This window comes from Lycorma delicatula, chromosome 4 (assembly GCF_047948215.1).
Source record: "Lycorma delicatula isolate Av1 chromosome 4, ASM4794821v1, whole genome shotgun sequence".
Classification (NCBI taxonomy): Eukaryota; Metazoa; Arthropoda; class Insecta; order Hemiptera; family Fulgoridae; genus Lycorma; species Lycorma delicatula.
In genome coordinates, this window is record NC_134458.1 from 6,964,059 (window position 1) to 6,979,102 (window position 15,044).

General features: G+C 31.9%; 1 protein-coding gene across 2 annotated transcripts in view; it reads right to left on the reverse strand.

The window, feature by feature from the left end:
- Positions 1-901: 901 nt before the first annotated feature.
- The window catches only part of LOC142323073 (uncharacterized), a 105,244-nt gene continuing 91,101 nt past the window's right edge, over positions 902-15,044 (reverse strand). For both annotated transcript variants that reach the window (XM_075362229.1, XM_075362228.1), the window contains one exon: positions 902-8,288. In XM_075362229.1, coding sequence (XP_075218344.1) covers positions 8,010-8,288 — 279 coding nt within the window. In that variant the 3' untranslated portion in view covers positions 902-8,009. The remainder of the gene's footprint in view (positions 8,289-15,044) is intronic.

Sequence of the window (15,044 nt, forward strand, 5' to 3'; positions counted from 1 at the left end):
AACTACACACAACGCTTATTACGAATACTGAATTAGTTTATTAATTAATTATGCGGGTATTAATTTACATTATAAAATGTTAACACGACTTGATCGCAAGACAATAAGGTGAATGTAATCTTCCTGCTGAGCATTAACATCTTCAACTGAAGTAGAATTGTCGTACATTGTATACCTCCTTTAATATAAAGGCGACAAATCTGTTAATATATCCGCTCCCGAAACATTATGATAAATAAATAAATAAAACGGAAACAGACTTTGCAAAAAGAAGATAATAAGTCTATATATCATTTTATGTTTCTTGTCGGAATGACACTATCACATTTCCTTTGTAATAGTGTTTTTTTTTACGATTATTAAAAAAAAATATTATTTTTTTTTTAGAAGTCATAAATAAAATAAAAAAATTGCATTTGAAAGTATATTTATTCTCGAGTAAATAGCGAATGTAAAATGGAGAACAACTCTACATCCACCATGTAGCTAGTAATGTTATAGTCCTAGATCAAACCGACTTCAATCTCCACGGCGGTTATGGGTCAGTTCCTTAACCAAAATAATTTTTATGACGTTACTAAAAGTAAGAAATAAATATATTATGTTAAATTATTATTGTTAAAGAAAAATAGTAATAAATTTGACTTTAAATTTTCTTCGTAATTTTCTTATTACGGATTAGACATACGCACATATTTCGGCAACCACTTCTTAAGCCTCCCAAAATTTTTCCCACTTCTTGCGTGCTATGTCTCCCCATCAAACAGATTTCTAGTATTTTATTTAGACGGTCATACTATTTAGCACAGTAGGATCTTTTGTATTAGTCCACCGCTACGGTCTACTTGCTAGTTTATAACAAATTATGAAATACTGCATTAATTTATAATCGGTTTATTGATTTTTTTTTTTTGCGAGAATTACCGTAATTTATTATTTCCAATACATTTTAATAGTATTATTATGACATAGGTTCGAGGTCTCGAACCTTCTCTCTCCCACGGATCAGTATTTTTAATCCGTACTAGCTCGAGGAACACATTCCTGTACAAATTATATTTTAATCGAATATACAAATATTTATGTTGCTTTTATCGAACTATACTGCTGTCCTAAGTCAAAAGGAATTATCTCAATACACCGTTTTTGAGTTATGAAAGATTTTCTACATTTTACAGTGGTGTATTTAAATCCTTTCTCGTTCGATAATTAAAGCTAATTAGTTAACAGTTAAACTGTTTACGTAAAAAGTTACATTTTTTAAAGTTTTATTTGAAAAGAGAATTGAAATAACATCGTTTGACTTAGAAAAATGTTTAAACCGTTATGTATACACTAAAGTCAGTTCTTTCGATATTACTAACTATATTTTATCTACTACAAAAAATTTCTAAAATGAAATTAAATAAAGCAAAAGATTGATATCCAGTGTTTTATATTTTAATTCTTTCTTAATAAAATAAGAAAAATTTTTATAACTAATTTTTTTTTGAGTCTGCGGGCCACAAAAAGTTTTAAGGCAGCCCGCATGGCCGCTTGCGGATCGAAGATCCATATAATAAATCCATAGATGCACATGACAGCTGCCTTTTTATTTCAATATCGTTTGTGTAATGCCGCTGGCTATAATTATATTAATCACTAACGAGTGACAGGTTTCAACGCGTCTTGAACTACGACGATCACGGTGGAATCTAACTTCCATTTAGTATTCCTTTTGTTTTTAACACATTACTCCGCTTTTCCGGTTAACAAGTTAATTAATTCTACATACAAAGTAGTCGATTTTCCAGTTGTAAGGAAATCTACGTAATATTTGTTTCTGTAATAATAGGCCTGAAATGATTTTACATATGTCGGATGAAAATGATCAGTTATGCCGTGAAAAGCGGTTGTAGATCTGAAGTTTAAGAACAGATACGTGCTTCAAAATAACCGCATTCCTTTACGAATGACTGTTTCATTCGTATAATCGAAAAAATACATAGTAAAATATTCTGCTTAGACGATTTAAGAACGAGTGAACATACGATAACAGAACAGAGAAATTATCTGCGCGAGGTTTGCACCCCATCTCTTTTAAGAAATCAAAGGAAAATTTGGAACCTTAATCAATCTACAAAAATCGATAAGTCTTGTTTCTCATGACGTAAATATGATGTCGGTAGAGTATGCTCCCAGCAGTCGGTGTTTGATCCTACATGTCGAGAAAACAAAGACTAATTTATAATGACGTTCCCGACCGTACAACAGAAACCGTTTTAGGTGTTATTTGTGAATGTATTGATCCGGGTACTAACATCATTTCCGGGTAACTGGTGAAACGGTATTCACCGATCATCCGGTATGAATTTCAAACATATGACAGTAAGCCACTAAAACTCTTAAATCCACAAACGGGGTGCACACACAAAAAACAATGGTGTGTGCAAAGTGTTGAAACAGCAGACGGGACGGAACCAGAAGGAAATTGTTAGGTTTCTATATATGCAAATATATAGATTTGTGGCGCCATCGAAACTATACTCGTAGCAACAACTTATTTGAAGCAACATTGGAAGATATAAAACAGTTTTGCCCACAAAATATTGTCAGTTTACGTTTTGCATTTTGTTCGGTGTAATTTAAGCTTTTAATGTTTAATATAGTTTGTTTGTAATTAAAATTGTTGTTTAATCGATCGACTGCACTGGAAAATCATGTTTGTTGTTTTTATTTGGAATTTAAACTATTAAAAATAATGTTTCAACTAATTTTGCTAAGCGGATGTTTCAGTTAATTAATACGTTTATTTATCTATAATATGTAACAAAAAACTTTCAATATGGTGGGGCAATAATACAAAAGATCCACACGGTACTGATATACGAGGTCTGTAAATAAAGTAATGAGATTTGTAAAGTTACTAGTAAAGATATGGTTATATGAACAGCTGATTTATATTAGGTATTAATATTTTTAGTCTATTGTTGCCACGTGAGACGTAAACAAACTTTACGTGAAACGAGTTTTTGTTGTGCGTTGCAAAAATGAGTGATACTAATTACGAGCAACGTTGTGCGATCAAGTTTTGTGTTAAACTCGGTGAGAATGCTACTGAAACTTTTTAAAAATTGAAAAGGACGTATGGAGATGACACTCTGTCACGAGCCCAAGTTGTTTAGATGGTTTAAAGCATTTTCAGATGGCCGGGAATCAGTTACGGACGATCCACGCTCTGGAAGACCGTTTACGTTAAAAAGTGACGACAATATGAATCGAATCAGAGACTTAGACGGTACAACCGGTGATTAACTGTCAGAATGATTGTAGAACAAATGACTTTGAACCATATCACAGTCCATCAAGTTTTGATGAGCCCAGCCATCAAAGACAACTGGATGCTGCATCATGACAATGCACCTTGTCACACTGCATTCTCAATTAATGAATTTTTGGCAAAGAAAAACATTCTGTAGTTCCTGCTTTTACTGAACCAGTTTCCTTATTTTATTTACAGATCTCGTATTCTGTCATTAAGCAGTATTATATCTGATCTGACTCACCTTGTGTCTTCTTTTCATTGTTTTTGTTTTCTCTCGTGCTTAGATTTTGTACATTAATCTGGAATACTATCGACTTTATATTATAAATATTAGAATTTTTTTACTCGAATAAATTTTTTTTTTTTTAATTTTATGAGTTTTAAAAGTGCTTTAATTATCATTAATTAAAATACAACAAAGAAAATTTTACTTTAACCTCATTCCGTTGTACGTCATTTCGTTATAAAGTAACACATTAAGTTAATTATGCTTCGATTAACATTCTGTATGTTTCACTATTACGTTGTTTGTAATATAAAGATTTTTCAGCGTAAGAAAAAAACGTTAAAGATAACACCAACAAGCAAACTTTGTACTTTAAAAAATATTGAAGAAACTGTAGGCATTTAAAATATCTATAAATATTTAACTAATTAGGCCATCCAAGAATCGGTGCAAAATCCCGAGGAAAACGAAATAGAAGATCTACCTAATAGGACTCGTACTGAAGCCCTTTTGCCTCGTTAATAAAGCTTTGAATATTTTTACACAACATCCTGGTCAAGAAGAAAACTCTAAAGCAAGAGTAAAAGACGACTAATAGAAAGTAGAAATCTTTTTAAAAAAACTACTGTTAATTTAAACTATTTTTATCTTATATTAATTATAGATTATGTACGTACAGAATAACAGGCTTATAATAGAATCTTGCCTATCAAAATTACGTGCTTTCTTATGGGGAATCCTGATACGAATAACGTTGTTTAATTAATATTTTACGAATTTTCGGAAAATAGTTGCAACGTGAAAAGAGGAATATTCTTATTGTAATGTTAAACTGACAGTTGTTCTGTAAATCATATCCCACGGTTTGAAAATGGCAACAGGAAATTTTCGATAATTTTTTTTATCAACTGTTTGATAGCGCTCTTTTTGGATTTATATTTTCTTTCAGCTGTATTTTTTTGCACACTGGATATTCCATTGCTTATTTAAATCTATAACGCGATTAAGTTTATTTATACGAGTTTAAATCGGTTGAAATAATTTACTACGTATGCCTTCCGGCTTGGTTACCCGTTATTGATGAACGTATTCTGTATTTTCTGTCTTATTATGTACTTATATAATTCTAACGTCATCTAACTGTAATTGTGTACAGTACATAATTATGTATTACTCTGAATAAAATATTTACTTATTACAAATAAATATCGAATTAAATGTCATGTCGTTTATCATACGGTGTTATTGTATACACTCGAATACCGGACTGTGAATGCGAAGGCCGACGGATCCGGTCAGGTCAGCTTGATGGGTGTAAGACGTTGAATGTTGGGAGGTAGATAGTAAGCACGTGTTTTGTAGGTCGTTGTATCTTATATAGTATTGAGATTATAATTTAGCATCTCTAGTAGCTGACCTCTGTATATCTGCCGGCTACATATTCTTTTTTAATAAAAACATCGTATTATCTCTATTCATCCTGTGTTACATTGTAACAGATATTATATTTATAGAGGTATGTTCTATGTGAGGTATTCTAAACCAGTTTACATAATAAATTATTTCTTAATGGGAGAAGTTTTTTGTTCAAACTTTTCAAAGTAGTTACCGTTTGCAGTGTTATTAGTTGCAATGTTCTGGAAGGTTCTTAATATCATTCTCAAAGAAGTATGTTTGGTACAGTTTACTAAACGACAATAAACTCCAAGTCTTTTAATGACTAAATATCATACTCATACACATGTTGTGAATATGTTAGATTAAAATAAAATAGGTTTAAGGAAAAAGAATTGACTAATGATAAAAAAACTTAATTAATTAATTTTTTTAAAGAAGCCTCACTTTAAATACATGAAAATCTGCATCTAAAAAATCGCTTAACTCCTTTATTACTGGGATCGTAGGACCATAGAGCTCATCACGATGTGTCTAAAGAACACAGATATAAAGAGTATTTATAAGTACACAAAGAGAAAAGATATACTTTACCTACAAACACCAGAAAAAAGCACAAAGTTTATTAAAAAAATTGACCAGACTTTCATATGAGATCAAGCAGTAAGTAGATTTGATTTATGATAAATTTGTTTCGTGTATTTTTTTCTAAATTTAATATATCTGTGTATTTTTTATTTTCTGAGCATGTTCAGTTAATATATTTTATTATCAGTATCTTTCCACATATGTTTTGTTTCTAAACATAATTTGATAAAAAAAGTCAATAAAACCACAGAAACAATTGATCAACTGACCAATGGCAATTTTGATATCCATAACAAACTGAACATCATCCCCAAAGCAGTTTTAAACCATTTGAAGAAGGTTGGGAACAAAAAAGACTCGATGTTTGGGTGTCATATGATTCAACAATAAAAAATTTAACTGATCAAATTTCCATCTGTGAATAACTGCAGAAACGGAATGAAATTGAGCCCTTTTTTGAAACGTTTTATTACAGTTATTGAAACATGGATCACGTATGACAATAATGTATCGAAAAGAACACGGTCAAACTGAGGTGAAGCTCCGCAAATGGTTCAATTCCTTTCATTCAGCTGTTCATAGTAAACTTGAAATTCCTTTTACTGGAATTCTATTGTTCAATGTGATCTACTACCACCAGGTCAAGGTCGATTCTAACTTCTACTGTTAACAACCGAAAAGATTACGCCATGAAATCAATTTAAAGCGACCAGGATTAATGGAAAGGTATCATCTAACATCACATCAGATCTCACACACATCTTTGGTGACCGCCTAAAATGGACAGAGCTTGGCTGGAAAATTTTGATGCATTCACTGTACAATCTTGATCTTACATTATTAAGATTGCCATTTATTTCAGTCTTTATAAAACTCTCTTAACAGTATAAAGTTGGCTTCAAAAAATGCCTATTAAAATCACTTATCACAGTTTTTCTTCCAGAAAATACAGACAGACATTTTACAGTGACAAAATTATGATTTTACCTCAATAATGGGACTTATTTGGTTTAATAAACTTCATTTGAAATATAAAATAAACCTTGTTTTTCTTTTACATTAAAATATAAAGAAACTTTTCCCCAACCCCTTGTCTCATTTTGATAAGATTGCTGCATCACTATTCATTTTTTTACAAAGTTTTCAAACTGAGAAAAATAGTATTAAATCTGAAGACTGAACTGGAGGTGCACAGAATAAAGATTAACTTTGATATATTTCTCACCTACAAATAAAGAAAAAATGGGAAAAAATACCTAGGGAAATATCAAGCCCAAGAAAAGAGAGATTTGATTATTTGGTTCTTCCAAAACAAACTGTTCATAGTACATTTAAAAAAAATTAAAATTTTATTCGATTCTGGATTCTTGGTGTAAATTTATACTAGTCAGGAGCAAATTTCTTTTTTGTTTAAAGCCATCCTTGTCTCATCATGCAAGTAAAGACACTTTTTAAAACCATAAAGCTTTTGATGTGTTGATTAGATTTAAAAAGCCAATGTGATAGTGTGTTTGATAAGATTGCTTTCAAACTAACATAAATATGAATCTATGGTGTGTAGTCTAATTTTGACTTCATTCAACTGATGTTGAAAATGATTTTTATATTATACAATATAATGATAAAATTACAATTTTTATAATGTATTCAGTAATCTACAATTGCATCAAACTGAAACAAATAATTTTTTTAAATAAAATTTTAAAAAATTGTGTTTTTCTATTCTTGTTCAACTTATTGAAAAATGGATTTTTGTGTTTTTTGTCCAAGAAAAAACACTGTAAATACCCTTTGAGACAACACTGTTGAGAAAAGACTTTAAATTAGAAAGAAGAATTAAGTGCATCATAAAAAATAAAATTAAAAAAATTGATAAAAACAAGCATTTTGTATTAAAAAATATTATATTTTCTTTCTCTACAATTATTTAACATTTAATGTATGTAAAGAAATGCAATTAATTAAATTCTTACTTTTATGATTATATTTAAAAGTATAGATTATATTTTTTTAAATTAGTAGGTAATATTCAATATTAATAATTACTTATTAATTTTTGAGTATGCTGTATATATATACAATAGAGATATATTTGTGTAATTTTCTAGTTAAATGTGATCAAAATAATTCTATAATATAATTTGAATAGTGCAACTACACAGTACATAAATTATATCAACCAATATATTTCATCCGGTTAATGCTCAGTATACTAGAGCACAGTTTGTTAATTATATAACATCTAAATGGTAAGTTCATCACTTTTAAGCATCGCATACATTTCTTTATCTGCTGTCAAGATATGATCATGTGTTACACATGAATATATAATAACAAGAACATAAACATAGACCTACATATGTTATAATAAGTCCATAATACATATTTAAGTTTTATACCTGTGCATAAGTATTTATATTTGTATACAATCAGACTTTAGCGAAGACTTTATAGTAGGTCCAAATCTTTTTAAAATTACAATCCCATCTAAATTAATCAACCTAATTCTGCAAGAACTGAATTCAGATCTTCTTGAAGCGTTAGTGACATTTCCTTTTGTCGATTTAAGTCATCCTGTAAACGATCTATGTTTGCTTTCATTAAGTAGTTACCCTTCTTCAAAGATGAAAGACGATTTTCATATCGTTTTGCTTTTGCATTAAGAAATCTCTTTTTCTCTTCAGTGCAAACATTTTCTGGAACTTCTTCATTGTCTTCTTCTTCTTCCTCTTCTTCCTCACTCTCGTCACTGTCTTCACTTTCTGTTTCACTTTCCTATAACAGAAAATAATTTTTATCATTAGTTTGAGTTTAAGTAAACTTGAAGTTTGTTTTTTATACATACTATCATGTTTGTATTTAAACTTCACTTCATATACTTAAATATTTGATTTCAAGTAATTGTTACCATAATAATAGAATGATGAAAAGATTTTTTTTATTACGTTATTTTTAAGTGAAATTTGGTCATATAAAATAAAGCAAAAAGACTTTTCCCTGTTATACTAAGATTTAAGCATCAAAATTCCCAGATTCTGAATAAAAAATTTTTGATTTTAAGGGCTTCCTTACTCTGTGAGGAAAATTTAAGAAAGATTTATTTATAAAGCAGTGATCTCCCCCCCAAAATATAATAATTTAAAACAGAATTGTTTAAAAGTATTGAAAAAATGAAGTATAACATTTATGAAAGTAATGAAAAGATTGCTTCTCATTTTGGGTCTGATATATAATGTAGATGCCAAAGCTACTTTAATTTTAATCGCTCTTCAATTTATGAAGAAAAATACATAAAAAAATTAATTTTAAAACTTAAAAGAATTATAGCCAAAAATCTTCAAAAAAAACTTCTTCTGTTTTCTTCTTCATCTTCTTCTTGGTCTTCTCCAGGTGATGGTCGATGATGAATTGAATATTCGGAATGGAATGCAAAGTTGGCGGGAGTTCATAGATTCTCCCTACGGATCGCAGAACCTGGACAGTGTCCCTTGCTGCTGGATGATTCTATCGAGTGTGTTTTTAAAGGTTTATTTTAGGTGACGGTTCTGATTTTTCAATTTTTGTTTTATTTGATATTTTGTGTTTTTAAGGACAGATTTAATTGCATTCCAATTGTTAAACCAGCGTTATCAAACCCATTTTATGGGCCGACCGCAGAAGGCTGGGCTTTTGAAACCTGTCCTCCTGACGAAATTCCCCTTCAGACCGTCCACTGAAGTCCTTTCGGTGCTAACGCTTCATAGGCTAGGAGGAATACGCCACAACGGGGCACTAACTGTATGGAGGGAGCAATGCGCCCCCTTCTCCGGAGGAGTCGCAATTGCTGATTTAAGTTAATTTAAATGTAAGTTTTAAAAGGAGAGGTTGAGTAGAAGCTCTTCATCTACTTCTGTGATGGCTGCCTTTCGGGACGCATCTCTGCTGGGCTCTTTTCCGGACTCCTGTCCGTGATGTTGGGTCGAGTAGAGGGTCTTCCTTCTTCTTCATCTTCTTCTTCCGATGACCTCTTCATTCTTCTTTGGCCTACACCTTTCGAGAATTGAATATTCACTCTCGTGCACACTCTTTTATTGGAGCCCGAGAGTGGTGGGGTTACAGCGCTGTTATGGTGGGAGAACTGCGCGATCATCTGCGCGACGGGAATGGCGCTTGTACCAGCGTGTACGTATACTGTGTTCCTGCTGACATCTGAGCTGCTACCGCCGATATCAAAATAAGGCATGTATGTGGTAACAGTACATACATATGCACATACATACATATGTATGTTTTTTTTTTATCTAGATGAACTGGTTGGATCCTAAAACACAAAGATCTGAAAAAAACCCAATACTCCATTTTTTACATGATCACCATACCTTTAATATGTCTATTCTAGCTATATTTGCTGGGAAAGTAATACAAAATATTATTTTTTATTAATTTATGTTTTTATTCTAATTATAACTAGATCTACAACAGGGGGTAGGTAATATTAGTTTCATAATTAAGTATTTTATAGTGTAGTATATAATTACTTTGTGGATATAAACAATTCTTTTTAACATGTGAAATACATTAACATGTATTGAACTAAATATAAAACCATGAAATACAGATCTAGTGCCATGAAGCAGCTGAAAAAACTTTCTAATTTCCTTCAGTGACTTATTTCACATTTTTTTAAAGACTGGTACATGGCAGCAGAGATTTTTTACTTATAAAATCAGCTGTGTCTGATGTGTAGACACTCCATCTAAAGCAAGTTTATGATCTTGACAGTCCAGCCGATTTTATCATCCTTTTCACAAATGAAAAAATTTTTGATGTAAAAGTTTTCTTTTACCAACTATCCACAAATTGTGGTAATGAAAATAAACAATTTTATTTATTTTTTTTTTAAATAAGGTATTAGACTAGATGAGATTTTTATTAAGCTACAATTCATGACTATTTTAAAGGAATGGAAAACTGATAAACCCATAATTTGGTCATAGCATTTAAAGTAAAAAAACATATACTTGTCACAGTATTTGATATAACAAAAAAGAAAATCTGCCTGTCTTACAGCCTTGACTATTCCTAATACTACTCTAAAAAAATTTTATATAATTTTGTTATAACATCTAAAATAGTATGTTACATTGCCTTGATATAATATAATGAGTGCGTGAACAAAGAAGTACTTTGTATACACAGATCATTTAGTAGTAACAAGTTATACCTGCTTAAACTGGACTGTATACTGTGCTGTCTGGTTCTCTTTACAAACTTGGTATGTTTTGTTGCTATTAAAAAAATATACTGAAACATACCACTTTTTAAGCTAATTTTTTGTATTCTGACTTACTAAGATTAACAGATTAAAAACTACATTAACAGATTATCAAAAACTATTATTCTTCTTTTCATCACCATCATAATTTTGAGATGTTTTATAAATAGAAAATAGTGCTTATTCTTTGAACTTTATTTTCATCATGAAATTTCTTTAAAATCTATCTTGAGTGAGAAGATTATAAAAGAGGTTTGAAGCTCAAAGCCCTTTCTTTCACCAAGTAAGAATGAATCTATCAACATATTCTATAAACAAAAACAGTTGAGAAACCCTGTTGTAAATCTCATAGACTTCAATTTGTGTCAGCAAATTTTTCTTTAAGGAGCATCCTGAATAAGAAAACATTAGAAAAGTATGACAGAAATTAAAAATTTGAAAGTAGGGAATAATTTCTTTTGCTTTGGATGATATTGTTACAAATTTTATGGACTTTAATTATTGTCACTATTACTGATTAATAATTAAAATGGATCCCAAATTAAATATTATAAAAAAAAAAAAATATTCTTTATAAGTGATGGTTGGAAGTATTACCTAATTTAAGATGCAAGTAGACCTAATGTAATTAAAATTTTGCACTATCTGTATCTATACAGACACAGATTTTATATTTAATTTTACAATATTAGACTAGTTTTAGCATATAGGTGGAGTAGTAGGTCAGCCAGTTTTATTATACTAATCTCTCAGCCTCTAGCTGATACTTTAGTAACTCCTTTATAAGAGATGGAGTTCCTGGTCAAGCCTCCAGGCAGAGTCACTACATCATTAAACTCATTATAGAAGCAGTTGTTTTAGTATTGCTTCCTCACCCTTACAGAAAGCCAGCGTGGCAGATGATCTGATTTCTGTGGTTCAGGCAAAAAGAATTTAAGGTTAAGGAAAGAGAAAGATAAAAAAAGGGATGATTACCACATTAGGTTCTGAAAGTCTTTTGAGGGGTCAGATTAAATGCCTTGCTAAAGAAATAATTTAATATTGATATTCTTTCTTATGGTGTAAAAAATTTACAAATTTCTGCTAAAGGTACTTATTCTTCCTTTTTCTTCTATTACTTAAGAACTATTCCAAACTTGACAGTTGAATGGCAATTAAAAATAACCAGTTGCAGTAGGATCGCAGTGCATGTACAGTAGTCACCAACAATTTATAATCTCATTATATCACCTTTTACCCTATTGCTCTCTGCTCAGAGCTGGTAAAAGGAGCAACCAATATGACACAGAATCTATCACTGTTATTCCCCCAAGTACTAGGTGCATGTTGAAAGTTGTTTTTTCAAGCAGTAGGTGCGCTGTTCCTTCATAACTTTATGGACTTCATAAAAAAGACATGATATGGGATGCTCATAAAAGCATGTTGTTCTTTTACATGATTCTACTCTATTAGTTGTAGAGGGACTTTATTTGAGAATTGAAAAGGGAAAATTTACAATAGTACCTTCTAAAACCCAAGTGATGCCTGCCTTCAGGTCAAGTGATGTTTATACCTTAGCAAGAATTCTGGTGCCTTTCTCATTTTTAGTGTGACTGGTTATCCAGACCCTTAAAACTAATAAAGAGCTTACGGAAGGGTTCCCACTGGTAAGCACTTGTTGGGCACCCTGGTGGCAGAGTTCTTTGACAAGGGTCCACAAAACCTGGTTTTGAAGTATGTTGTATTTTTGAATTTACACATAGTCATGTGTAAATGTAATATAGATATGTAATTTATGTATATAAATCTTTATATTTTTTTTTATCAGCTTATCAGAGGTCCCTCCTCTATAAATCATGAGACCTTGCCGTTGGTGAGGGGGCTTGAGTGCTCAAGGATACAGAGTAGCTGGACCGAAGGTGCAACCATATCGGAGAGGTATCTGTTGAGAGCCAGACTAAGGAATGATTCCTGAAAGAGGGCAGCAGCTCTTTCAGTAGTTGTTAGGGGCGTGAGTCAGGACGACTTAAACGGCCGTATCAACATCACTCAGTCCTCTGAGTACTGCGCAGCTGAAAGCAATGGAAAACTACAGCTGCTTTTTTTTCCAAGAAAATGTGGCTCTGCATTTTCACATAACAATAATGGAGGCGCCTTCCTTGGTAAAATATTCCGGAGGTAAAATAGTCCCCCGTTCGGATCTCCGGGTGGGGACTACTAAGGAAGGGGTCACCAGAAAATTAAAAAATAACATTCTACGAGTCGGAGCGTGGAATGTTAGAAGCTTAAAAAAGGTTGGTAGGCTAGAAAATTTAAAAAGGGAAATGGATAGGGTGAATGTGGATATAGTAGGAATTAGTGAGGTTCGGTGGGAAGAGGAAGGCGACTTTTGGTCAGGTGATTTTAGAGTAATTAACTCAGCGTCAAATAATGGGCAGGCAGGAGTAGGTTTCGTGATGAACAAGAAGATAGGGAGGAGAGTGGAGTATTTCAAAACGCATAGCGATAGAATCATTGTAATAAGGATAAAATCAAAACCTAAACCGACAACGATTGTTAACGTTTATATGCCTACAAGCGCCCATGATGATGATGAGGTAGAGTGTGTATACGAAGAGATTGATGAAGCAATTAAACACGTAAAAGGAGATGAAAATTTAATAATAGTTGGAGATTGGAATGCAAGCATTGGAAAAGGCAAGGAAGGAAATATAGTGGGTGAATACGGGCTGGGCAAAAGGAATGAAAGAGGGGACCGACTTATAGAGTTTTGCACGAAGTATAATTTAGTAATTGCCAACACCCAATTTAAAAATCATAATAGAAGAATATACACTTGGAAAAAGCCAGGCGATACTGCAAGGTATCAGATAGATTATATCATGGTTAAGCAAAGATTTAGAAATCAACTCGTTGACTGCAAAACTTACCCTGGAGCAGACATTGATAGCGACCATAATTTGGTGATAATGAAATGTAGATTGGGGTTTAAAAACCTGAAGAAAAGGTGTCAGATGAATCGGTGGAATTTAGAGAAGCTTGAGGAAGAGGAGGTAAAGAAGATTTTTGAGGAGGACATCGCAAGAGGTCTGAGTAAAAAAGATAAGGTAGAAAATGTAGAAGAAGAATGGGAGAATGTTAAAAAGGAAATTCTTAAATCAGCAGAAGCAAACTTAGGCGGAATAAAGAGAACTGGTAGAAAACCTTGGGTTTCAGACGATATATTGCAGCTGATGGATGAACGTAGAAAATATAAGAATGCTAGTGATGAAGAAAGTAAAAGGAACTATCGGCAATTAAGAAATGCTATAAACAGGAAGTGCAAACTGGCGAAAGAAGAGTGGATTAAAGAAAAGTGTTCAGAAGTGGAAAGAGAAATGAACATTGGTAAAATAGACGGAGCATACAGGAAAGTTAAGGAAAATTTTGGGGTACATAAATTAAAATGTAATAATGTGTTAAACAAAGATGGTACACCAATATATAATACGAAAGGTAAAGTCGATAGATGGGTGGAATATATTGAAGAGTTATACGGAGGAAATGAATTAGAAAATGGTGTTATAGAGGAAGAAGAGGAAGTTGAGGAGGATGAAATGGGAGAAACAATACTGAGATCTGAATTTAAGAGAGCATTAAAAGATTTAAATGGCAGAAAGGCTCCTGGAATAGACGGAATACCTGTAGAATTACTGCGCAGTGCAGGTGAGGAAGCGATTGATAGATTATACAAACTGGTGTGTAATATTTATGAAAATGGGGAATTTCCATCAGACTTCAAAAAAAGTGTTATAGTTATGATACCAAAGAAAGCAGGGGCAGATAAATGTGAAGAATACAGAACAATTAGTTTAACTAGTCATGCATCAAAAATCTTAACTAGAATTTTATACAGAAGAATTGAGAGGAGAGTGGAAGAAGTGTTAGGAGAAGACCAATTTGGTTTCAGGAAAAGTATAGGGACAAGGGAAGCAATTTTAGGCCTCAGATTAATAGTAGAAGGAAGATTAAAGAAAAACAAACCAACATACTTGGCGTTTATAGACCTAGAAAAGGCTTTCGATAACGTAGACTGGAATAAAATGTTCAGCATTTTAAAAAAATTAGGGTTCAAATACAGAGATAGAAGAACAATTGCTAACATGTACAGGAACCAAACAGCAACAATAACAATTGAAGAACATAAGAAAGAAGCCCTAATAAGAAAGGGAGTCCGACAAGGATGTTCCCTATCGCCGTTACTTTTTAATCTTTACATGGAACTAGCAGTTAATGATGTTAAAGAACAATTTAGATTC